At 45.1% G+C, this 27,725-nt stretch overlaps 2 protein-coding genes across 3 annotated transcripts in view; one reads left to right on the plus strand and one right to left on the minus strand.

The window, feature by feature from the left end:
- Positions 1-27,725, plus strand: part of LOC109863597 (translation initiation factor IF-2-like) — a 144,921-nt gene that overhangs the window by 49,336 nt on the left and 67,860 nt on the right. The window lies entirely within an intron of this gene.
- Positions 1,557-27,725, minus strand: part of LOC109863599 (transcription factor Sp9) — a 32,949-nt gene continuing 6,780 nt past the window's right edge. The window contains exons 2-4 of the mRNA XM_020443908.1: positions 2,734-3,766; positions 2,556-2,665; positions 1,557-2,404 (exon numbers count right to left, since the gene is read on the minus strand). Of these exons, the coding sequence (XP_020299497.1) occupies positions 2,123-2,404; positions 2,556-2,665; positions 2,734-3,766 (1,425 nt within the window). The 3' untranslated portion in view covers positions 1,557-2,122. The remainder of the gene's footprint in view (positions 2,405-2,555; positions 2,666-2,733; positions 3,767-27,725) is intronic.

A 27,725-nucleotide genomic window follows, 5' to 3' on the forward strand; every position in this document is an offset into this window, starting at 1 on the left:
TTCGAACTTAAAGAAATTGTCACAAATGATTGCCTTGGCTGTCATTGTTTGAAGAATATTGCACATGTTATAATCAATTACTGACCGACTGGTGGAATGCTTGGGAGAATCGACTTTTACACAGGGAGTCCGTAATGATCGCGTGACGCGGCTACTCCGCTGTTTAGGCTCGAGAGGAGCGAGCCGAGTCATTCTCGCTAATAAGATCGAGAGCTAAAGCGCACGTATCGGACGCATTTCCGTTGCACTTGCGAGACTGTATCAAGAGATGCCCGACACCGCTCAATCCGGCGGATTCGCGAATAAAACACGCCACGCGCAAAAGTTGGAGTAAAATCCTGGAGCGGTGAAATAAAATAAAGTGGCATTGAGTAGCGATCGAGTGGGGGAGGCTTGATGTTATGACGGGACATTTCACGGTTGGCGGGATCTGGGATTTAACGGCCCGTGCGATAATATTGTCCCGAGAACTCGTGTCCCGCTCGTGCTTCGTCGCTCTTATTCAGAAGATACTTATTGTCAGATCAGTGAGTGCACCATCACGCTAATTCCTTGTTGAAAGCATTTTTTGGTCTATGAATGTTGCAATTATTATCGAAATATTATACTTACAAAATACTTTTAAAAGCGTGACTTGCTTGTTAATAGTCGTCAAGCATCGAGCGGATCTGTCTTAAAAATGTATGAACGATGTGTGCACAATGAAAAATTAGACAGAAGAAAGACGATGTTAGTTTTACGATTAGTTGACCTCTGTGACGGTTATTGTTTGACCGATGAAGAGCAGCAAAAGCAAAGATCGATAAAAGTTAATGGAAACATATGGATTGTGATTTGATAGGTTTATATAATTAAAAGTCAGCAATATATCGGGATGCAGAAAGCTGGGTGAAAGTATATAATCGAATAGTCTCCATTATTCAAAAAGCATTATTTATTTTCTTTTTTTCTCTTTTCACTTTAAAAGGAATTTATAATTTTTATAATAATACAGTAATAAGAAGTTAATAATAATTATAATAATTAATAATTAATTAATAATAATAATTCATTGATAATAGTGCGACACTACATCCGAAGGGTGGGCTGATATGAGTGATCGTTTATAAGTCCAAGTTCCAAACGTAATCAACAAATTGTGAATTCACCAAAGAAAATCACTTTCTCGTTAGACAACGTTCAAGGCCCTGTGTCGTACGAAATCGTTTGGAACCTGTCCACGTCCATACTCCACGGGTATCCTCTTTCTGTAATTCTCTTACATATTCCGTCTCTCGTCTTCCACAAGATTCAACGGAAGAGAAGAGTCGGTAGAGCGCGAAGTGTTTGTCGGTGTATTGTACAACGCGACAGTGCATTATGTATATATATATATATTTATATATATTTACTTTTATATATATTTATATATTTATATGAATTACTTTTTTACATTACACCGCTTACTATAATTTTTTTCTTTCTCTCTCTCTTCTTCTTTCTCTCTTTCTCTCTTTCTCTCCTCTCTCTTTCTCTCTTCTCTTTCATACACTATGTATATATATATATATATATATATCTATATATATATATTGTACAAATAAAGGTATATGTACAAATAAAAAAATTCTGAAATATCCGCGTGCGTATGTGTATTACGTGACCATTTCCGTATTCCAGGACGGGGAGCCAGATTCGTGTGTATCTCCGTGTATGCTCTCGTGTCTAGGTGTATGTATTATTTGTGCTTGCGCGTGTATGAACGCAGCGGACGGACGTGCGGTGGATCGTGACCGGTTGTTGGACGCGAGTGCGCTCGTAATCGCTTAGAGACTATGTACAGGCGCGGGGGACGAGGGTGAGGGAGTCTGAGCGGTCCCCGGCGTGCCAGGATTTTGTTGCACAGAGTAGGAGTTATTTTGCCGCGAATGTTGTTGCTGGTGCGTTTGGTGAGGGTGATGGTGATGATGATGGTGATGGTGATTTTGGTGATTTTGGTGTTGCTGATGGTGGTGATGGGGCGCAGATGAATTAATGGTTGCGTGATTCTGCATGAGGTTTAGGTTGAGGGGGTAGGATAGGGGGGAGCCCAGGGCCGTTGCGGCAGCGGTACTGCAGGCACCGACTCCGGGCCCCACCGGACTCAGTGCATGCTCATCCCCGCGTGCGGATGGTGGGCCGCCGGTACGGAGGTTGCGTGATGATGAGGATGGTGCATTAGAGGTGGGAGATGCGGGTGGTGGGGATGGTGTGGGGTCAGGGGCGGCGGGGTCATCTGTATTGGAGTCATGGGTGTTGTCGGCTGATGGCCGAGAGTGGTGGTGGTCTGTGGGGATGTGGTGTTGCTGGTGTCCTGGCCCGCCGCCACCGCCGCCGCCGCTGCCGCCGCCGCCGCCGCCGCTACTGCCAGCTGCTGTTGCTGCTGAGCCTGTGCTGCCGGCTGCTGCGGCGGCTGTGGCTGCGGCACCGAGCTGGAAGTGGGACTCTGCTGACTCCCGTTGTCCTCGCTGTCGGAGCAGGACTCGGCCGACGAGCTCCCCGCTCCCCCCTTGCCCTTGCTGCCGCTGCTGCTGCTGCTGCTGCTGTGGGTCTTGACGTGCTTCGCGAGATGGTCGCTGCGCATGAACCGCTTGTTGCAGACCGGGCAGGCGAATCTCTTTTCGCCGGTGTGGGTTCGAAGGTGCCGCTGCAACTCATCCGAACGTGTGAACCGCTTGCCACAGAAAAGCCAGTTGCAAACAAACGGTCGCTCACCAGTGTGCCACCGTAAGTGGGCCTTCAGATGTGACGTTTTCCCGTAGACCTTGCCGCAACCGGGTATATGACAGCTATGGATGTTCTTCTTCCTGAGGTGCACGCCTGCGGGACCGAGTCTCTCGGCTTCTTGACAGTTCGGGCAATCACAGGTTGCACGTCCAGTGTAGCGTCTTTGCGAGCGTGGCGAGGGTGCTTGGCCTACGCCGGCGCCCCCGACACCGACTCCGCCGCCGCTGCCTTGAGGACTGCCGGCACCGGCACCGGCACCGGCCGTCGCGGCCGCGTGATGATGGAGTCCGAATCCGGGCGGTCCGCCCGGTAACATCGACTTGTATGTGTCTTGTAGGAGATTGTGACCAGCCGTTGTTGCCGTGGTTAGGAGGTGATTACCGGCTAGTGCTAGGCTCGTGGAGTAATCGGCCGAATAATTCGCCATTTGCGCATGGACGCCAACTCCAACTGTACTACCTACGTCCAGCCAACCGCCGGCAGTCGCCGCTCCGTGTACGTCCCACCAACCGGCGTCGCTTGCTTTAATACCGCCGTGCGTCGCACCCGGCATCGCGTTGAACGGCCACGACTCATATGGATGCCTGCTGTATACCGAGCCTAGAGTCGTGCCCTCGACCTTCCCCAGGAGACTGCTCTGATGATGATGTGGATCGCCGGCTGGCTGAGCGCTCGCCGTTCCGGGAAAGTACAACTCACTACCGTATTGTGGCGCAGTTGAGGCACAGGACGTCACTGCCCTGGCGTAACCGCCGGTCGTGCTACCGGCGCTACTTGTCGCTGCCGGTCTCTGACTAACTCCTGTTGTTGTGCACCCGCCGTTGCCACCTCCTCCACCACCTCCTCCACCGCCGCCGCCGGTATGCTGCGGCGAACTGCCGCTGCTCTGTGGGCTTTTCTTCCAAGGGTGGAAACCTTTTCCCACAGCTGCATCGGCTAGGGGTGGCGGGCTCTTGCTGCTGAGTTTATTGCATTGCGCCGCTAGCATGGCCAACGGCGTACCCCGTAATCCCGGATGATCCTGTAACAATACAATAAAATTTACGCTTAGCTTTCAATACATGTAACAAGTATGTAGAATAAAAGATTATTTACTAATCGCAATTTAAGAGCATTTTATACGTATGAGTTCTTTTACAAACACGTACTAAAGAATTAAAGTTACAAAAGAGAAGTTTAAACTCTTAAAAAAGCGTTTCAATTATGATTTTTTAATAAAATCATAAATTTAGAATTATAATTTTATTGTGCAAAAATAGATTCAAATTTAATTTTTTGATATAAAATATGCAGTAAAATATATTGATAAAAAAAGAATGCCGAGAACAAGTGCAAGTTTGCAAGATCTCTATCGTCAATTTACAATGTGCTAACAACGTTCGCGCGCGCATTACCGGTCTTTTTCAAAATTTTTAACATCGGAAGCGCTCGTTATGGAGCAATCTCGTCGGCACGATTACGCAAATCGGTAATAACAACGCCGAAGCGAATTATGTATCGCGCGTATCGATTCACAGAGCCATCGGGGTACTTTTTTCATGCTAGCGCTTGGTAATATCGAAATCTGGCGATCGATGGACGCCTATAATCGCTGCTGCGTCTAAATCGATCTAAAAAGAACCTCCAGCCCGGGCTTAAGAAGAGGAAGAAAGAGAAAAGTCTTCCCCTAAGGGCATATAATGACACTAAATTGCCGCTCCTATCCTAGAAGAGATCGAAAATTAGTCGCTGAAAGTAATGAGACCCGCGTAGTCCAAGGTTGCTTTACCTTAGATCGGTTTCTCATGCAAATTGTTCTCGAATCAAGGAGACCTGACGTTTTCGCTGCTTTATTAAGAAATTCGAAATAACATAAAAAAATGCCGCGGCCTTAGAATCAAGTGTATGGGATATCAAGATTCATTTTCTGAGTACTGATTAGGTATCGCAACATCTTTTTCGATATCAAACTCCTCCAAGCAACACGGGTAATTCTACCAGTATCCGTATATACATAGAAGCCGAATAAATTAAGTAAATCTGACGACGGCACAGTTGAAATTTCACGGCAGATTTTGTAATTTTACAATTCTTGTAAAATTCACGGAACTCATATTCGGTCGCACACAAAGAATTATAGGGAACTGAATTTGTGAGCGGACTATAAAAATTAGAGCGAGCGACAGAGGAGCAGGTTGAAACTTCAGATAACGAACTTCATCAAAAGCAGTTCCATGCAAATTGCTCGCGGGGGTGAAAGGACAAGGAGAGTGCTGCGGCTACTGAAGGACCGGAGGCTGAAGAGAAGAGACCCCGGAGCGGATTTGGACGTGGAGAGGTAAAAGCGAGAGGGTCCGCGGAAGCGGCAGGAAATTAAGGTCTGGAGGGCCGCGCGGCCATTAGCAGCCGGCGCCATCGAGGCGACACGCCCCCACGTGGATTCAACCTTGCGCCAACAACATCGGCGAAAGACAACGAACGCGCGCACCTTTCCAGGATGGGACGAGGAGAGAACAAGAACGGGGAAAAGAAAGAGAAAGAACGCAGAGAAGAGTCGCGAGCACTCCATGCTTGATCTATCTTTCGAGAAGGGATTCGGAGTTCTATTCCCCGTTGGCCCAATCATTCATCAACGTGCACAACAAATATCCTGGTCATATTTCTTCCCGGTAACATGACGTATTGCTGTACATGGTCATCATTTAAAATGTACTCGTTTGTGCGAAGCGCCATTACGAAATCTTCTACATGATTTACTGCTTACGTTTAACGCAAATAATACAAAGCTAAGTAATTAAGTTCTAAAAAAATCGTAGATTGCGAGTATATGACACACCTTAAGAAAGACTCAATTACTCTTTGTAAATTTTATTTCTCTGATAAAATATAAGAAGGTATCGAGTAAAAGTCATTGTTCCGCAAAATTTCCGAACGATTGCCGTGCGATTGCTCCCCGTTACGATTCTCTTTCGACGAATGAGAGCGCTCGTTGACGCGCGGAGGGTCGAAAGGGCGAAATCGTCTCTCCCGCTTTTACGTCGAGAGAGGGAGACGGCGGAAGGTTAGCGGAGATCGCAACGGGGTTGAGTGTCTCTCTGCCGGTGTACGAGCCACGCCCTCTTCAAGCTCGATGAGTGCAGGTTGTAGGCAGGCCACGTATCGATCCGTCGGGACAATATGACAGTGGCTTGCGGAGACAACGACGTCCCTCGATCAACCCTCTCTAGTCTCCATCGCGAAACTCTATGCGTAGATGCGCCCTTTTGCAGCACGTCTCACGTTATATTCTTTCGATTTTTGGTTTTTGGGAAATCGTCGGCACTTGCCTTGTAACGAAACATATATATGCTACAAGTTTTAATCAAGTTACGCGATTGAACAGACAGATCGAGGAAACGTCACTGTCACTTGAGTAAATGCGATGTCAACAATTGGTCAGGGATCGCTTTGAAGTAAGAAATGCGCGGTACAAGACTGACGAAGCGTGAAAAGTATCGAACCACACTCGGCACCGACACTAGCATCGACCTGACCTGGTCCCTCGCGCCCTTCTGTCGGCACGGTTGAAAGGGAGCCGACGTGAAATGGGCACCGGTAGGATCCTTTGTTTTAGCCGCGTGACGTCACGCCCTTCGTAGCCAGCTAGGACTAATAATGTCCCGAGCCGCGCATAAATTAAAACAGAGAATCCTCGGCCTGTCTCGCTTCGTTTTATCTACGCCAACTTGAATCTTTTTCTGAGAACTCATTCGCGTCGATTGCCTTTCGAGTCTGACGAAGATCACCTCGTGCCAGGAAGTATCGATTGCCGCGTCAGATTGTTAACGAGATCGAGCGCTCGACACTCAAGACTCAACGCCGCTAGTCGGCGGAAAATTAAGCAGAAACACCGGCATTCGTTCGAGCACGAGTCGCATGACAGCTGAACGCGAGGGAGGTAAAAGACCTGACAGGAGCGAGGGTGCGAAGCAACAAACCGTGGGGTGTCTACTGGTCGAGCTTCGCGGCGAACCGCATCCGACGGCCGTGTCAAACTTTCATTCCCCTTTCTGCTTGAGGAAAATACCCTCTTTCACACGTCAGGCGAGTTGTACGCGTCGACGATCGCTACCTCATGCGTGCACACTAAAGAAGACATTGAATTCGTTTTGACGGATGATTTTTTCTTTTATGTGCAAGAGAGATTTTCTTTTATTTATATAATTTTATTAAGGAATGTTTCAAAAAGATTGTAAAAAGTTACGATCACCGAATTGTTAGTTTTTTTTTATCAAATTCTTTTCTATTGTAAATATATTACTTGCGTACGTTTTTATTATAATTTAGGTTGTTCTCAGTACAAAATAGAAAAAGAGGAAGATTGCGATTGCACGTAGATTTCGGAAAAGATTTATTTCCCGTGTGTTATCGTCGCACCGTCGTCGTCAAATTAGCCGAGTGGAGACAATTAAATGAAAAAACGGAGAACTGCAAAAAAAAAAAAAGGTTGCTGCGTGCTTCGTAATGGAGCGTCGTGCAAAATTAGCCGATGATTTTTCCTGCTTTATGTGTAAAAAGTGTCGGTCGTTTTCAAAAAGCCATTGACCGCGATCTCCAAGCACCTGCCGAGCCGACATGGTCGAGTTTTTGATTGGGTCCACCTGCATTGAGCAGCCCTTAACTTAACCGGTGATATTGACCATCTCATCAAGAGAGTCGAATGTTGCGTATTTTCGATTTCTACATTTTGATAAAAAAAAGAATAATTTGGTACAATGTCAAAAAATATAATTAAATCGATTGCAATACCGACTTTGAACACTTATAAATGAAGGTTGACGCTAGTCTGTATTATCTGTACATTATAAAAAAAATAGCATACACAAGAAAAGATTCTAATTAAAGATGTAGGTAATTTATTTCGTACTTGTTACAACACATTTATTGATATGTTGCGAGAGGAAAGAATTAAGAGGATAATCGTTCATAAAATACACAACGTAACAATTACCATTGCAAATTGTAAAATGTACCGTAGATACGGTATATGTCGTTGGATTATAATTTAAAATAGCGCATATGTTTTATTTTTTGAAGTGAATTTGTAAGCGGACGTTCTCTTTTTATCATCTCGACATTCTTATAGAGACAGACGTTGCACGGGAAAGAAAGTTGCGCTTAGATCGAACAAAAATGTTGATCATGATTTCCATACCATCGCGCTAATTACTCTGGCCTGGGATTACCGGTCGGATAAAATTTTTAGCGGCTAGCACGAATGCCGTTGCACGTTAACCGGCCGGGTCTTTGGATGTGTATGTGCACGTCAACGCGCGAAGGGTTAGGCGAGTGTGCGCTCTCTTCGCGATGTCGGCGATAGTGCGAATGCGGGTTACTTCGAATGCTAATTATTTGTTTATCAGCCTCCGCATGCAACCGCGCCGGCACGCAGCCAGTGTCCCGATAAGACGTGGTGCCTCTTAGAACTGTTGCGCGCTAGGGCTTATATACGTACCTTACATGGTACGCCCGACTTCTTCGGCCTCGCAAGTAATTGCAGCGATTATAAAAACGTTCTCTTTGCCTCGCTCGTCTTTCTCGTTATCGGTCTAACCGTCGGCTACGATATAGTCGTTTCCTACATTATTTCCTACGTCGTATTGCAGCTCTCTCTCTTTCTTTCTTTCTCTCTCTCTCTCTCTCTCTCTCTCTCTCTCTCTCTCTCTCTTTTATTGCTTGCTTTATTCATTTGCGTTTATTTAAAACGCTGCTTAACATATTTATAATATGCATAACTACAATATATGCAATCGAGTAAGAATTCAATTGACATTGGTAGTAATTTATAGATTATAGGTTCTTAGACAATATTCCAAGTTGAAAATCACTTATTCTCGAGCTGATTGCGGAGTTTGTTATCTGAATAATCTCATTGCATTTATAAAGTTATTTGTGTAGATAATGTGTGCACTGTCGTGACTTTCACATGTAAACAATATTGTGCACATTCTTCATACATTGCGCTAATGTAAATGCGTTAGAACGTCAATCTTTAAATTACGTACAAAATATTCTCAAAATACATAGTGTCATCAATTTCAAATAAAAATTTCAAATAATACGCGTGTTACTTTTTTTTTTTTTCGACTGCGAAAATCTCTGCGACCCAGCACCTGGATTTTCTTCCGTTTTGTTTCTCCGGCTTCGCAAACAGGACGCAGCCGTCGATCGACCAGTAGCGATGAAACGAAATTGTACATTCGCACGCAACATAACTGCTATTATATACGCGGGAGAGAAGCTAGCCGCGAGGTCGTCAGTCCTTCTTTCGACAAAATGGCGCTGCCTTTTCTTGCCTGTCGGTATCTCTCTTTTAATCTCGCGCGCGACACTGACCACCGCGCGTCCCCAACAACAAATGGATTTTTAACTCGGCCCATCCGAGCGACTCCGGGATCCACTCAGTGGCGATCAACTTACCCGCCCGTGCTGACCGCGCGGACGGGCGTATCGCGCGTAGCATCAGCAACTGCGATCATTAACGAAGAGCGATGGCTGGCTCGCTCGAGTTCTGCAAGTTCGAAGGGACGAGCAAACTCGCAAATTTTTCACGACACGCGTAAAAAACATTTAAAAAAGCCGTCGGTGGTTCTAATAATCAGATAAAAACGAAAAGAGACCAAGTTATGTTGTTTTTAAAAGAAATATTGTGTAGTTATGGATGTTTATGTATAATTATGCTTATTAATAAAAATAAGTAACACGTGCGAAAATGGTGCGAGTATTAGGAATCGTGGGAAGAACAACGAACAGCTGTGCGAAGAAGAGGAAAGGTTTTCTGTAAAACGGGATTAATAATCTTATTCATGAGTGACCGCAGGCCGGCGCCGAAGAGTGCCGCGCTGTGACGGAATCCGTTAGTTCCCACCGGAGCCAAGCTACCTGTTATCCTTTGCCTGCTAAATTATGTTTTTTAATTAAATCCATCGTAAGGGAGCGCGGCTCGTCTATATACCTTTTACCCGCCGCCCTTTTCGGCCTTATTCTTTTCTTCCCTTCTTCGTGCGCCGCGTTACGAAAGAGCCGATCGTACGTCCGAGCGCGTTTGCGTCGGGTAACCGTGGCTCGAGGCCAAAACAGGGAGCTATCCAAATTTATTCAGCTATCTTGCAGCCCGAAAGGCATCTCCTACTTCGTCTTTTTTTTTTTTTTTTTTTTTTTTTTTTTTTTTTTTGGCTCTCTCTGACGGCATCAGGTTTTTTTCTTTCATTCGCGGTTCTTCGACAAATTTCAAATCACCCTTGGACCTGATGATTTCCGGGTAAAGTGTAAAGATGCAAATCGGATGTGCATCGTAGAACAATTTTCTCGTTAGCATATTTCGACAAATCTCTGTCTCGGTCGATTCATTAATCAGTCGATAGCGTAAGAAAAAAATAATGCATTTATAATTCCGAATCAAACTTCGTGAACGACGAGGATGAAAGCGAAGCAAAAGAGACAAAATCAGAGAGAACGATCAATTCATTAGCTCTCATAAATTCAGCGGTTCCGCCGGTGTTGAATATTAAACGGACATTACGCGGATTAGTTACAACTTACATGAGACGGTGTAACATCTCGCGGTGTTCTTCCCGACCTTCCGCACTCTGCGATGTGAGCAGCTCCGTTCAATTTTGGTTCTCATGAATCTTAAAGTTGAAAGAAACGCGTCACGCGGGACGATGGACGAGAAGCTTGGTAACTAACGACGACGCCGGCGCGATCAGTTTCCGACAAAAATCGCGACTTGTTTTTCAAGCGTTACGTCTTCATTAAGATAATGAGGGCGGCGTAAATCTCTCAAGGGGCGAGTCGCGCGCGCGCGCACGGGCGCACTTCCAGAATGCCCTCTTGTTGGGGAACGACGGAAGCGACCGCATTTGCATAGAGTAATTTAGTGGTACATAAAATTCCGCAGCCAATTAGCGCCGGAGTGTCCGATCTATCGCCCGGCTAGTCGTTTGCCGTGTTGGTTCGGACCGCGAACCGCTTTTAATTCGACGAGACGCTGACCTTAAGAGCGAGGACATTCTCGCCTCGTTAAAAAAACGCGAAGACGCAGGTTTTATCATCGTTTATAAGTTTTTACCGTCAGACGACCGCGCTCACGCCGCTTTTACGGGTCCCTTCGAGACCCAGACATATTTCATATTTATTTAAAAACTTTTTTTTCAAATGTTACGGCGACCTGCGAATAATCTGAAATTGCGTCCGCAATAATTAAAATACTGATAAAGCGACTAGAAAAATTTACAGATGCACTTGTTATTAATCCGCTTGTTCGCAGTGTAAATTCCAATAACAAACTCGGATCTTATCGTTTGTTAAAACCACGCTGGAACCGCGTACGGAAGCGAATGAAGCACGGAAAACGCAAAACGTGTGTCGGAAGCCGTGCATTAGCATATAGACGGAGTTGCCTCGTGGCGATGGTGCCGGGTAGTTTGGTAGCCACGAGGAGCTCTTATTTATTAACGATGTATTCTTCACCGCTACGCGTATTTGCTCACTTTGTTCTCGTTAATCCTTTCCACCTTCCCTCCGTCGTGAGGCCCGCGCGGAACTACTCGGCTAAACAAAACCAATTTGCCCGGGATGGAGGAGAGCGTATGCGGTAGCGGTCAAAGGATGACTAAGCCAGACAGGTTGATTAACTCTCTGATGCACTATTCAATTTCGATCTGATATCCAAAAGCTCTGAGATAATAATAATAATAATAGTAATAGTGACGATGACGAAGTTCTCTTAACAAACTTATTCGATAACAAAATCAAAAGGAAACTTAGCAAATATAAAAACCGGTTAAGTCGATTTTGTTTGAAACGCGTGAAAAAAAAAGATAGTAATAATGTGTGTATCGTAGCTAATAATTATTATTTTAATCGTATAAAAAATTTACACACTGGAACTTAGGGAGTCGGAACAAAAATATCGCGCGTCTTTTTGTACATCTCGTCGTTTTCGAAATTTCAACTCGGTTATTTATGTGTTACAAATTGCACTGTGTTTGATTAATCGCATCGTAAAAGAGCCTATTTTAACTTCGAAAATACCGACGCTGGATTTCGGATCGGTGTTCAAAGAAAACGCGCGATCTCAGAACGTTTAATAAATTTCTTTATCTACGCGTTTCCATTTTCGTGGACGTTTACAGCTATTTGTACCTCGGGTTGTTTCGTAGCGACAATAATTTGTGAATAATGCGTCGAGTCCCGGTCTCCTTATTATGACGCGTGAAAGGCGCGCAGTCACGAGCACGCCTTTATCAACCGCTCAGGTAAGACTAGCGCGGTTCATCTCTCGATCGTTCGCCCTCCTAGACGCGTCTACCCAAAAAAGCTCGCCGTCCTCGTATATTTTGAGTTTTATAGCCGCGGCTAACACGGTGGTCCCGGTCGGCGGCTTTCTTTCAATTACGAAAGTTCCACGTAGAATCGACGTGTAAATAGCACTGACGCGAGGTTGCTTGGCAGAATCATAGGCCGATAAATTAGGCCTGTATTAGCATTTAAACGATGGAGCGGTCCATCGACAATCTCGATGACTCTCGATTACTGCAAGAGCCGCGAAACGAGATAGGAACGAGATGGCAGCCATCGATTGGATGACGCTAAAACGGTCCACCGTCATTTTCGGAATAGCTTTCTTTATAAGTATTTGCAATATATTTGAGTAGTTTATTCGAGAATAATTTTCTCAGAACATGAGAAAATTGTCCTCGAGAAATTCTCAAGAAATCTTCAATTATTGCGATGACCAAATCTTGCGGTACGCACCGTGTACTTGATCGAAACAGCAAAGTCTTCGCATCTTCAGCAGTAACTTACTATAAAGTCTTTTTTGCAACAGATTAACCTGGTAATAGCTGTTGTATACGACAACAACGACTAGAAGTCGACAGTTTTCTAATCTTTATTTAATACGTTAATACGTGGCATTATATATTATGTTGATGAGAGCATGTCGAAGTAATTACGAGCGCACCCACTCTCCCACACTCGCGCGCTCCGTGAATAGAATTTCGAAGACAGACCGTCTGCCCGGCGCGACACACGCGCACTGCTGTAAATAATTCATGGAAGCGTGTACGAAACTGTCGAAATTGTTTTTTCTTTTTTGCTCGTTGCATTTGAGAGCGAACTGTGCATGCGCGTACCGCTGTTAGATTGAAAGATTGTTGTGATTCTTAAACATTTGCGATCTCACGTGTGCGAACAATTGTTTGTTATTTTTTTTGTTTCTATCGTATTCAAGAAAATTGAAATCGAGTACTAGATTTCTTCTGAAGATCTCGACCACACACGCCGCCACTTCTCAGGTCTTACCTACCCCCGTGCGATATTTTTCGGCATATTTTCGAGACGATATGAAAGCAACGCGCCGTTTAGGAAGCGCCGTAATTTAGTCGCCGAGACGTTTTACGAGACGCCGACGAGCCGGCCGAATGCGCGACCACTCAGCAAAATTCGTGGACGAGCAAATGCGCGCGAGCTGATAAATTTACGCCGGTTGGCGGCTTGTCTGTGATCGTCGCGAGTCGCATTTTTACGACCGGGGCTTACATTGATGCCCCGGATGCGCGTCCGATATGCGTGTGCGTTTCGTGCGATTACGAGCGGAATCTCGTCGCGTTGCCGCTTGCACCTGCAAATATTTACGTTCACTTAAAAAGTCATAAAGATCTCGAGCGCTTTCGATAAATCTACGCGGCGCTCTCTTCATGGCGATAACGAGCGCCGTGAAACGAGACACGCTATTGCGCCGTCCTTGACGACGATTCGCTCCGCGACAATCGACGTTCTCAATCGAGCCGCGACTACGCGCCTGTTTCCATCAGATTCATTTCTGCGAACGTACACATACACGCGCGCGGTAGCAGGTTTTACAACATTCTACGGTGTCATTCCGAGGATAATAACGATAGACATTTTTGGTAGAACGACATAAAGCCGTTCCCCCGATGCGATAACGTCAGGAAGTGGCGGCTTTAGCATGCAACATGTATATTTTTTTTCCTCTCTTAAACGTATACCTCTCAATATGACTTTATTACGCGCAGTATCAATTTTCTTATCTCCTTTCACGGTCCGAGAGATTGAGAGAAACACCGGCGAAATGCACGTGAACGTTCCACGTTGGCGAGTATACGTGCGAGGAGGTGCCATTTCGCTGACGCGATACGATCGGTCGATGGCGAATGTCAGCGTTCTGTGCACCTGCGTCATCGCAATCATCGTCTCCCGATTGTGTGCGAGGATTGACGTCTAATCGCGGCCACCGGCATGGATGATCGTCGTGACGTTTAGCTTTAGATGCGTATCGTTGGTAAAGTAACGCCATCGAGACCCGCGTGGCCCATCATCCCCGCGTTCGCGTTTTAATCGTCGGCTTATCGGGATCGATTGGAAGGATAAATAAAAGAGAGTGGCCTCTCCCGGAGACTGACGGCAGAGCCAAGCGGGAGAGAAAGAGCCGACGAGGTAATTTAGCGGCGGACGACCCGGCGGATCCTCGTCTACGCGCCGAAGCCGTGTAATATAGCGGCCGCCTTCGCCTTCTTCACTGTACGGGCCGACGTGTTACCGACGGCGTTACGGCAACAAACCGCCACTAAATCACCTTTGGCAAGACCACGTGAACCCGTTCATCTCAGCGGCGGACGGACGCAGCTGCCGTTAAGGTAAAGCGGTTAAAGATCCAATCTCGAGGAGAGCGCGCTCTCCTTCTCTCTCTCTCTCTCTCTCTCGTCTCGGCGCTATAATATTTCGAGCAAAAAGAACCGGGCGCGTAAGATCCGGCCTCGCGAGCAGCTTGAGAACTTGCGAAGCTAACGCGACGACTAACGCGAGCGTTCGTCGATAGCAGCAGGTCGCGCCCTGTTTTCAGCGCTCGTGATTTACGATATCGGGTCGTCCTCTTTGGAATTGTGCGTTTGATTAAAAACAAATGTGCAAATATATAATTTTGCTTAGAATTAATTGCGTGTCATAAAATTAATAATTAATGTCTGAAATCAAATTCCGATACCGTTGTCTTTACAAAGTAATAACGAGCGAGGAGTTCTCATAGAGCTGTCACGTCCAAGCAGATGACTATAGTCGCACACTTAACACGCGTTGTGAACGCGACTGACAGGACTATAAATCTACTCGGTGGCATACAAAACAGGTGGCTCTATTCTCTAAGATCTTACACACCCAGTAGAAGAGAGAACGCGTCAGCCTGAGTTAATGAGGCGCATAAAATGTGGTTTTATCATAATAACGTATTTTTAGCATTTGTGTATCATTATTATTATTCGTTCGTGATATACGATCGTGCTGCTGCGTTACATCATCATTAGCGGTAACATTATGTCTCAGTACGAGACTTCACTTTGTCGACTGTACTGGTATTTAAATAGGATTTACTGTGACTTAATGTTGAGACTTAATGTTAAAAGGTTAACTCAACGATTGGTGGAATAGATCAAGACGTGAGTCTGCAGTTGCGTGTGGCTGTAGTTTACGTAAGAGAACGCAACGCGCGCGATCGATAAGACGCATTGATCCGTGTCCGGTTCGAAGCCGCGTTCCACTCGGGTACATAAGGTGTTCGACCTGTACGAACATTTTGCGCGCTTGAGGAAAACAATGTATGTGCATCCTATAAAAATTTAAATAATAATACGAAAACCATTACACCGTGTGTTACAAATCGCAATTTAAGATGACTCATGGCGAGGCGGTGCAACGCGTTGAAGTAAAAGCAGAATTAAGCGGTCCTCTTCTTTAGCGTCCGCCAACGAGACGTTTTACGATCGGTACATGCACGTAATACCTATAATCGTCGCACGTGTAATCCGTGCTTGAGAAGAACCTGCGCTTTCTATCTCGTTAGCGCTCGAGAGCGCGTCCGCACAGGGTGTCCGTTTTAAAACGCACACACAAGGCGCAATTTCAATTCGCGAATTATTTTGACGCGTTACCCCGTTGCTTGCTCACAGACATCGTTTATCGGGACGTTTGCATTGAGTTGACACCGTATCGAACAAGAAGTCGGGAAAAATTTCTCCACACACTTTTGCGCGCGCGCAATTTTTTGTCGATATTTTCTGTTCGTGCTCAAATTTAAAAGTTATTAAAAATAAAAAAACGTGAGAAGCTGTTTTTGCACAGATTGTCAGAAATGTGTATAATACATAGTTTTTATTGTGCTTTCTTCATAAATACAAATTAATACTTAGAGAGAAAAGATACTTTAATAAACTTTACATAAATATGAAAAAATAACAGAGATGAGCGGGAAAATGATTAAAGACAGGGCTACGTATGTGTGTTTAGAGAAAGCTTGTTGCTCGTGTGTGTAATTGACATGACGTGAAAAATACTTTTAATGGCGTCAGTGCTGGCCGACGAAGCGATAAAGTTTACCGACACGCACGTCACCGTGTTATTAAAGTCAACTGAGCACCATTAAAAATATTTCTCACGTTGTCTATTAGAAGAGATTGTAATTTCAGATATTTTCTTATTTTCTACATGAGGCTGTTACTGAGCACATGTAGTATTATAATTAATGTTTCGCGCTTAATAGAGCAGTACGCCGATGACGTTTCTCTTTAAAGGATGATTTAACTCGCACGAGCGAACCGTTGACCGCCATTCGCAGTTCTTGTCGATGTGTGTGTGTACAACCAAAACGATGACGAACAAATCGAATTTACGTACTCGTAAAATATCCAGCTTAAAAGCACGAGGCACAATTATCGTCTTACAATATCCCGATATTGTATCCATAAATACGCGGCTGATATTGCGAAAGTGAGCATTTACGTGAACAAGACAAGGTACCGACGAGCCGACCAACGGTCGTCCGGATCTCGAACAAAATGGTTCGCGTGTTTTCCGCGCCAACTTCGCAAAATTTATTGCTTCATCGTACTTTCGCACGGCAGATTCTCGATACGCTCGCTCGCTCGCTCGTTTTATCTCGGTAATGGATCGCGCGTTTTAAAATTATGCAAATGATTTTTTTCTATGTTTTATGTCCCAAACTCTTCAGGAACTACGCAAGTAGTTTTACCCGTACGACGTTACTGAACTAACGAGAATTAAATCGTTATTTCATTACTTTGGTATTTGTATCGGAGAAGAAATCTCTTTAAGATAACTCGCGCACGTGACGAAACCTTTGCGATTGTATAAAATTCCTGACGGAGAAACGCGAGATCAGAAATGAAAATGGTGCTTAATTCGATTTGTGACCCCGAGATCAAAAATGCGTGGAATCGGTTTATCAGATCGTCGCTATTGAATCGCTCCATTAGGAGCGCATCTAATCGGGAGGCGACCCCCGAAAGGACGAGCGACCCACCCTCGTTTTCGAGGACAGGGACACCGCTTCGGCGGGACACCCTGCAACAGACTGTGACATATTAGGCTACTCCCTTCTATCCTCGCAGAAGGGCCGCATCATCCCCGTCCTCGACGATGAACCTCGTAAAGAGGGTGACCCCGCGACCGGATTTATTGTTTCACGATTTGGCGGACGTACGAACAAACGGATCGTGGGAGCGGAATCTGTCGCGGTCGGTACACATCGACAAGCCGCATAAATATATTATCGTCGTCGTCGCGGAAAGATTGCGAGCGATCGTCGAAGAGACGGCTGGCCGAGAAGCGGTAATGTTTGCGAGCACGCGAGTAGATGCTTACCGCCGCGCCTTTCAGCGATTTTATCGCCGCGACGGAAGTTTGGGTAATCATTGACTGTCGGTGAGTTACGCCGTCTGACCGTGATATGCCGACTGTGTCGAAAATGCTGGTCTGATGAACTAATAAAAACCGAATTACATGCTCAAATCTTAGGTCTTGTGTAAAAAGTGCCGAATAAAATTATATCTTGAAGTATCGTCGCTTAATCGCAAACAAAAGCGCTGAGAGGAACGTTTGTACAATGAAACTATGTAAACAATATTTTTTAAAAACCAGTTTTTTTACACACGTACAAAAATATCCAATATCTTTTTTAAACTATAAAATTATATTGTCACAGACATAAAGTTTCCTCTTTTGGCAATTACGTTTTTTAACAATAGATTTTCTTCTTCACCTCGCACCTCTGACGAATCGTGAATAGACTCTAAATAACAACTCTTGCTGACGTTGAGCAACATTAAATGTTAGAATATATTGAATGTTAATACACGCTTCTGCGACCTGCGCATCCTAAAGCTCGGTGATGAAGAGCTTCGTAAATATAAGCGGTTGAACATGAAAATCCATGTGAGTCCCCCTTGCACAAAAATTCATAAACGAGCGAACGAGAGAATGTTCCCTCGATTCTCGAGGACGCGCTATAAATCGTGACGGCAGCGTGTCGCATCGTCCTTTCGCGACAGAGGGACTTCGTTTTCCTAATTCACTGGCGGATGTCGCACTGGAATAGAACAGGGCGAGAGTGCTATCTGATCCGTAAATCTAACGGTACCGGACAACTACGACGACGACGACGAGGTCGTTACGCAATAACGCGGAGAGGATAATTCGTCACCTCGGGGTATGTGGAGCGCGATAGGGATACCGAAATGCAAATTATCCAGTACACGCGAGAAAGCGAGCAAAACTACAGGAAAATTGAAGTTGCGTCTCGTTGACCGGTCCCTCTTATGCGCCAGTCCGGTTTCTCTTGGCACACCTTTTCTTATTTTCTTGCGCGCTACGTAAGATAGTCGATACGATCTAAGTTTGTCGATTCGGTCACCCGATTCTGCGAAAAGAGGTGAGACACGCTGCGAGATTTAATTTCCGCGTCATTTTCTTTTTTTACGATTGCGCATTTTCGATAAACTGCGTCTTATCCGACTGCGCCGGTGTCGAAGTCCACACAGGACTCGGCTGAGTTTTGGATCCTGCCGTACCGATTTGTCGAAACTTACAAACCAATTTGTTGTAATGTTCATACAATGTTGGCACAAGATGAGAACAAGACAGCTGTATCGAATATTAAAGTGCGTGGTGAATCAATCTTTAAACTCACGTCAGACGTTCCATTTGACCTGTCGTTCACAAAGCGCCGTGAGTGATCGACACAACATCATCACTCATTAATCATGAGGCGGCTCGTTATTCGAAACGAGGTTTCTCTTATTTCCGTAATTTATCGCGCAGAAATTGGCGAACAAAGTCATCGCCAGACTTACTTCTGGCTTGACAAGTATATTCGTTTTATTTCGCGCCTTTTGAAGTAGATACACAATGTATCTACTTCAAAAGTTTTCGTCGTTTTCTCTTTTCCCTCTCTCTCTCTCTCTCTCTCTTTTTCTCTTTCTCTCCAGGAATCTCGCTGACGGGAAACAATCGAGCAGTGGCGTGATGTGAAATAATTTTCGTGCGCGAGAAGGTTCCGCAAAGGGCTCTCCGTGGGTCAAGTATCATTACGCGTAACGATTACGCCGGCGACTCCGCTTTTATTGGCTCCGCTTCTAAACCGCGACGTATCCTCTCTCGAGTTAGCGGCTCGTCGTCGCGTAAGCGAGGATAAGGATCGGTTAGAAGATGAGATTACCTACACGGCGTCGTCGTCGTCGTCGTCGGCGACGGTCGCGCGAGAAAAAAACATGCACGTTCGTCCCTCGCGATCAATTTAATATCGAATCCGCCGCATTCCGTCGTAATAACCAACGCCGGACAATTATCCCAGCCATTACTCGAAACTCGTTGGGTCCTCTTTCGCACGCAAACCACATGCGACGCTCCGCGTGTGTACATTACGTGTAACACGGATCACCCGAGGCGGTCCAGAATACAGTGGAGCGCGCGTACACAGGCGCGTCTGTTGAAAGTGGAAAAATCGGCTGCGCGCGTCTTCTTCAGCGGCAGCAATATGCCGGAAGTCATCGTCAGGAGATCCCGGAAGGGGCCAGTTCCACGCGCGAAAGACTTTCAAATTGCTCGAAAGAAAACGATGCTAAATACGGCTCGACGGCGAACGGAGTGTAGAGCTTGGGACGCGTCGAATATTCGTCACGCGAACGTCTTTCAGTCTTCTTCCTTTTTCGGGTTTGTCAGGTTCTTCTTCACGAGAAATGGAAATCGAGGACGGGTTGAGACACCCGAGACCGCCCGAACGTGAACGAAAGTCCGGAGTTAAGCGAACGTGGTTTTTACCGTGTGCATGTACGGTGTGGCCGCTAAAAGTCCGTCGTTGTCACGAGCGATGGTCTGATATCGCACGGAGTATCTCGCCTTCGGCGCGTGACAGTTTAATGACATATTTTTTAACGAGTTCGGATTAAGGTCTATTAAAGAAACTAGAAATAACGGTGTTTGCAAAAAAGAAATTGAAATAATAAAAATAACATGGCGAGGATAAATTTTTTGAGACATATCGTCTTGAATTTAAATACAAAAAATAAAAAACCTGCGGATAATATTAAAAATTGTAACATCAAAGTATTTTTCTTTGTGATCGAAGTGACGCGGGAGCGACGCAATCGCAAGACCGATAAATCATCGCGCGGCCGACACCGAGCGCGTCCATCCAGTTGGTGTTTTGGTTTCGACGCCGCGGGGAAGACGGCGCCCCGTGGAGGCGCCCTTTATCCCTCAAGCCTCGCGCCGAGAGGCCGGCACGGTCGGATAAAGGGTGGAGGCGCTGCGTCCCGTCGAGCGTTGTAGATGCCCGTCATTCATCGCGCTCTTTCAACGAGCGTTCGTAATCCGCTCCGGTAACGATTACTCGCAGGTATCAGTACTAATGTGTCGAGCGCCACGCGAAGAAGTACGATCGCTGCACGGCAGGTGCGTTTATAACGGTTCAATAAACAGCGTGGGTTTTTGTTTGTTTGTTTTTTTTTTTTTTTTTGGTTTGTTGTTTTACCTGTTTGCACAGGTTGGTCTTTTCACGCTTTTGTGCGCGACACTTTATCATCCGCGTATGTATATTTGTTGTTTTATTCCTGTGAAAGTTAGCGAAATTATCCTTACCAGCGCTTTTTGTTCTGCACCATATTCTTGGTCCCAAGTTCTCCAAAAATAAACGATCTCTCCGGACAACACGTGCTGAAGTAATTACACGTTAACTAGAATATATAATTCATTCTTCGCGCTCGCACGAGTGTGTAATATACGCCTTCGTGCGCAATTGTATTTGCGTACGATTGATAGGGATTAAACGAGCGGTCGCGGAAGACATCGATATCGCCGACTGAAATTCGCAAGTGACGTCGCGCATTTTCGCCGCGAGCGTTTCGGCGGAGAAACGCTCGCGTCGTCGTCCATTGTTTCAGCGACGAAAAGAAAAAACGAACGCGGATTTAAATAGAATCGGTGCGGCGAGAGTCGTTAATAATCGCGTCCTCCATTTCAGCCGAGTAGTTCACGTTAAAGCCTCGAGGTGTCGAGCGCAGATCAAGTATTGTTCGTCGTTTTCTCATCATGGAGTCCCGCTGAATGACGCTGCCCGGCCGATGATACGTCACGATAATGGCCGGTAATTCGACGTACCATCGTCGAAAGGGGAAAGGAGGGAGGGAGGGAGAGGGCTCGTGCGCGCACGCGGACCTAGGAGGGAATATTGTTTCGCAGCGCGCGCGATGGGAGTAGAGAGAAGTCTTGGCTTTTCAATTATCGGACCTTGGAGCGATACGATGATGGCCGGCGGAAGGCACGTATAAACCCGGTGCGCGCTGCAAGCCGCTGCACGCGGCCGGTAAACCCACACGCACGGGCGTATCTACGCCAAATTGCAGGTTTGATCGAGCCGCGCTCGTATGTACGATGTGCAACGAACGGTATACGTAGGATACACAACGCGTTCGATCTCGCGAGCGTTCGATATATACCGCGCGGGGCTCAACGCGTGGTCAACGCCGAGAGAAAATGAGTCCCCGCTAACTTTGGTTAAAACAATTTCGATCCCATCGCGCGATTATCTCTCATTTAAGAGAACACTGATTTATGTCGAATTTATCTCGAGATACTCAATTTTCATTACAAGTTTTTTCTCAAAATTGGACTCGGTCTTGTAAACTGATGATCACTCTTTGCGGTCAAAGGTCGGGCCGATAGGGAATGATTGCTTGGACCTTTGCAGGTGTCCTTCACCGGTATATCTATTCCCGCGACTCTAAATATAAACATCGCGAGAGAAACTTTATGCGATATTTCACAGCTTGTCACGCTGATAGTAAAAACTATCATTTTCCCAGGAAAAAACGCACCGTCATCTTTACAATTATCTGTGGTATCGATATGTAATTAAGTAAATTCTAATATTCAATCTGTCATGTAATATATATGCTGTAATTTATTAATGCGCGACATTGGTGCGATAAAATATTTGTAATAATTTATTCGTTTTTGAGCTCGCGCGTTCGCGAGGAGAATTCTCTCTGCGAAGGAAAGATCTTGCGAAGCGAGAAATGCGTACACGTGTTGTACACATGAGTCTTTGATCAATAACGTAACCATCGATCGAAGATTAACTTCCGTAGTGTTTTTTAGAGCGATTCACTTCGCAGATATGCGGCGTTGTTAATCGAAGTCGGGAAAGCAAAAGATGAAGGGTAATGGCGAGTATCGTGTTCCGCGACCGGTTTCGAGAACCTCCATCGCTCGAGAGAGGTTCTAATACGTTGAAACGCATAAATCATTCGCACATAGACGGACTTCGAAAAAGCAATAAATATATCGCCTCGCGTAATATCTCGTAGCCTGCAATTTTGCACAATTTATGTCTCTCTCTCTCTCTTTCTCTCTCTCTGAAATATACAAGCGACGTGCCAATTCTTGACTTGGAGAGAGAAACCTTATCTATCGCGTATCTCTCCCGGTGTTTAGGACCGATTGCACTTTTGGGTGACGTTTTTTTGGCTCGCAGACCTCGCACGTTTTCCGTGAAATGTCAATTCTGTGGCACGCGACATATCTGTTCTCCGCTGAATATCATTTTCAAAGCTCATTTTCAAATTTGCAACGATAACACGTGTTTTCCTGTGTCTCTTCTTAAGTTTTCATTCTGTTAAACTTGTGCTGATACGCAAATGTATATGTATGTACACGGAAATCGACTATCTTACTTTTGGCGTGTAATTTCTTGAATAAAGTTTCTCCAACAAACACACATGTCGAACCTACGATTAATTATTTGTTATGCAGCAATTTGACGTATATACGTGCACACACGCATCGCTTTTTTTACGCGAACATATCACAAGCAAAACGCACACACGCAAATTACATCAGCCGGCTGTTTTTTATATCTTTCTGAAGAGAAGAAACGATCGGGCGCGCGCGTCCACGTCGACGCTTATAAACGATACCGAAATCAATCGATCATACGTAATAACGGTTTCCTAAAGACGACTTTTCACAGACCGTCACCGGGCGGCCATGTTGTCTCCCCGCACATCTGCCAGGATACCCTGTGCTGCATGAGCAGAACGAGCTTTCGAAAGGGTGTTTACACGTCGCGAGTTATGATGTGCTCGACTATAAAATAATTCATTAGGGTGCGGTTCCGTTACGTTGGGCGTGACGAAGGGATGGTTTTGAGATGGAGCGGAAAAGTGATTGCCAGTGCGAACGGCTTTGCTAATAGAATATTTTTATTCTACGTAGAATCGCAAAAATAAAAAATACAACATAACAAAATCCACATAGTGTAAAATTATGTCAAATTAAAATAGAACGTTCAAGTTCCGTCATAGAGAGAAAGAGATCTTTACTATTTGAAGTTTTACCATGCGACGTATTGAGATTTAGTCTACCGAATGTGAAGCAAACAGGAGCGTTCGTCGTCCGTAAAGATGCGCGTCTCGTGGTCGACGAAAACCGATGCGCATCGCGTGTTTTGCAAGAGCCGCGACGTTGCGGTCGTTTAAGGAACAGTGCCGGCCCTCTTCTTTTATACGCCCTTCCTCTCTTTTGCACTCAAATAGTACAAATTAGAACGACATCCTCTAGTGTGCTTCAGGTAAATCCTCTTAGGTCACGTAGAAAGCCGTTTCTCCCTTCCTCCTTCTTCGAGAGAGACCCCTCTGTTCGCTTTCGGCGTGACGGACGATGCATTTTTCCGCGACAAACGCTGCATTCGGCCGTGGCCGTTCGCAGTCTATTGTCGCTCTCGAAAATGTCAACGGGACGTCGCTTAAAGGGACACCTTTACCAGACGAATCGGATTATCGGATTACCGATGTGGAAGCGGGAAAAGCATCGCTGAGTACTTTACCGGGAGCACACGGCTACGCGCAAAATATTGACAGGTGTCAACGACACTCGCTATTGGCGAACGCAGAGTGGACGCGTCGAGGGCATTCGTTTTGTCACAAGGACGCGCGTTTTCATTCAATTCCCCCGTGTCAATCAGCAATACGATGTACTACACAAGTCGACTGTGTCACTTGAAAATAGATAATTTGAAGATTCTTTGACAGTAGACACTTCCGTGTATACATAGAATACATCCTTGTCGTCGGTATTGATCTCTGATTGCGAGTTGTATCGAATTTTTGGAACGTTCGACGATGTAAAATTTCAGAAAAGAGACGGAAGAGTAACGTGTAGTAGAGGTGGAGAGAGAAATATTGTGTCAACGGAGAAACCGACGGGGCGCGGCGGAGTCGATTGTGAATTAGTAATCGGCTCCACAGATATTCCGGACTTTGTCGATCGAAGAATTAATTATTGACGATACACCGGGATCGATCGGCGCGGACAACTGTGGACAATCGCGACGAGTCGCCGCGTAGCGTGACACGTTTGTGCTGGGTCTCTCTTCCTTCCTCTTCTCACGGATTCACGTTTCTTTTCAGCGTAGCGTGCCGACGTACACAACTTTCCGAAGAAAATTCTCTTCAAGTTTGTCCGTAGTTTCATGTATAGAGCTTTGACGTGACGAGCGAAGGTTCAGCGTGTGTCGCGTTTTACGTGTGTGACGTGTTTATTATGCATGACATTGAAGCAGTAAGAAGATAACGTATCTTTATATTCTAAATACGTGTACATTCTTTCTCTCCCTCTCTCTCTCTTTCTCTTGACATCTTTATTTTTCCTTCTCTATAAAAGAGTTAGTCATTTTTCATAAAAACTTAATACTTATAAATTGTACAATATCACTGACATTAACGAAACGTAACATTCGAAATATTAATTATTTAAAAACTTAGTATTTGAAAAATTGAAAAAACTCTTGCACATCGTATCGAAGGTGGATATGAAGAATTTCTGAAAAAGGTGAACGTACGTACAAGCGTGTGAACGAGGAGTTCGCACGACAACGAATTCCCTTTCTCTCGTCATGTCGTGTCAAAGCGACGAACGTAAATACGCTACTATCTCGACAGGTGGAAAGCAAATACACAAACAATTATTTTGCGGATTATTTGAGACGATTGCCAAATTTGATTGATAGAAAAAAGAGCTTTGAAAATAAGCGAGTTTTAATAACGACAGGTATTGCATAGTGACTACTGTTTTCGCGGCAATAGGAGGTTGGTTACATTCTAAACGTTTAGGATTAAAATTTATATCGGATCTTATAACTAATCAGTACAAAGCGCAGTAACATCATCTTTGATGGAATCGGGTGACGAAAGGAAGTAGGAATCGCGTTTCGATCCCACGCATCCTGTCAAGTGGATTCTCTCGACGCACAAAAGACGTCGGACAAATAATTGGCTCGTCGGGTGCACAGGTAGAGCAACCTTTTTGAGCTCTGAGAACCTTGCGCAAGCACCATTGTGCGACGGACACTCGATACATTCAGATCGAATGGCCCGACACCAGGAGAAGAACGCTGCCATAGTTAGAAAAACGGGGGATGTATCTTTGAGTTGGGCGAGACTCTCTGTTCGATCTACTCCGGATAAAAATCGGAAAAACTCTGAAAGGATTCTCGGCGCAAGCTTGATCTACAACTTTCTAAGAGAAAAAAATTGGTTGAAGACGTTCCCTTGAGATATACGAGTTTTTGTTTCAGGGACGGAAAATTGTAATCTCACGGGACGAATTTATTCTATTACTCTTACAATGTAGCGTGTTTAAAATTATTCGCAACACGGTTTCTCACAAGCGCCAACTATAGACGGTTGGATATTGGCGAGATGTCGTCTATGAATAATCTCACGGCAAAAACAGGTAGCTTCGCAAGAACAAACCTGAGCGACGACATGACAACCAGAACCACGAGATCACGCAAAACAGGCCTGCGAGTGGGGAAACGCGAGAAACGCGGATGATCGTTGCGACGTAACGAGAGTTTGCAAAAAAGTCGGACCGGAAGCTCGAGCACGATCTGAAGGACGATCTCGAGAGGCCGCGTGAGATACGCGTCGCGCCGACGGATACGCGACTTTTCGCCGACATTAATATTCGGCGCGGCGCGCAGGAAACTTTCCGCCTGACTTAATTAATACTTGCGCTCGCGCGCACGCCTTCCTTTTTGACGGCAGGGATTTAATTACTTTTTTATGTCGACTCGTAAATCATCCCGCAGGGCCCGGCACGGCGACCGCGTCGTCCTTCCTGCAGAGTCATAAAATAAAGAGCTTCGAGCAACGAGCGAACACGTGTTGCCCAACTACGCGACCGCAAAAGGATATATATGCGAGCTTATCGTTGTAAGATTATCTCCGATAATTTGGAGTCTGATCCGTAACGCAATCTCCTGTAACGTCCTGGCATGTCGCGAATATATATCCGATTTGAGAGATGATCGATGGGGTTGAATCGGAGCCAAAATTGATGTGGAAATATATTTTGTGTCGCTGCAACGCGTGTGTGATTAAGCGATATTATTTATTATTACTTGAAGAACTTAGAATTTGTAACGATAAATCATCATTATTTAACGCGATTACTACGTATATTGTATGATAATATTACAATTACAAATAATTATTTTAATTGCCAAACTGAGACGCAAACAAATGATATACTATTTGAACTATCAAGTAGCATTGTACGGATGTATGACTTGACACACTGAATATATAACGTGTGACAATGAATATATTACCATTTGTCATTTCTTGTATTAACTAACACTAGTAAATCAAACAGAAGCTAGTAATTATATTATTAAATTTCTGCGGTTACAATTATCAAAGAACTGCGTATTATCGAAGAACTAATACGCGTATGACAAGATAACTTATTACCACTGTACAACGAGTCCGTAAATTATATAAGACTATAACCAATCTTCTGATTTTTATGTTGTTCCACACAAGTGTGGCATGTGATTGATTGTACGAAAACCAACCTTGAAAATGCAATTGAGTAGCTAATAGATGTTGGAAATTAAGGGTGACACTCTTAAAATAAGCTGGCGCTTAAAATGACCACAACTCGTAATGATCGTCGAGATATACCTTTGAGTAAATCTCGATCTTTATCGAAGGTGTCAAGAATCCGACGGTAGCAGCTAATCCTCACAACGCGCGCGCCCGTTCTACCTGCCGGGATTAAGATCCCCATACAGAGCGAGGGTTTCTTGATGAAACGAGAGATCGGCCTTGCTCCGAAAAGATTGTCGATCTAGCTCGAAATTGACCCGCCACGTCAAGGGTTCCTTTCACTAACGTCAAAGGCTCTTTTGCGAGTCACGGTAATGATAAACATCTTTTTTTTTGCCACGTCACACACACGTTGTTAAATGTAGCAGACAGATTTCCATATTTGATATGACGAAAAGCCGTAATGTGTCGAGTGTTAAAAGACATGAAACGGTTGAAGATTAGACGAAGCGAAGACTCACCACGTGTCCGTGCACCGGTGATTTCGCGATGGACTGTAGCTGGGGATAAAGTTGACCAGCCGCTGCCGGTGTCATGTCGGTCAGCATCTCGACGGCCACGAGAGGATGTCGCGGCCGGTGCCACGCGAAAAAATTCGCACCGCGGATTTCAAAATCACAAGTGTCCTTTTGCGTGTTACTGCCAATCGCTTAGTCCAGTTTCTCTGTTTGAACACTACACTCGTAATCGATACAAAAA

This window comes from Pseudomyrmex gracilis, unplaced genomic scaffold (assembly GCF_002006095.1).
Source record: "Pseudomyrmex gracilis isolate BER0280 unplaced genomic scaffold, ASM200609v1 scaffold_11, whole genome shotgun sequence".
In the NCBI taxonomy this organism is placed as follows: domain Eukaryota; kingdom Metazoa; phylum Arthropoda; class Insecta; order Hymenoptera; family Formicidae; genus Pseudomyrmex; species Pseudomyrmex gracilis.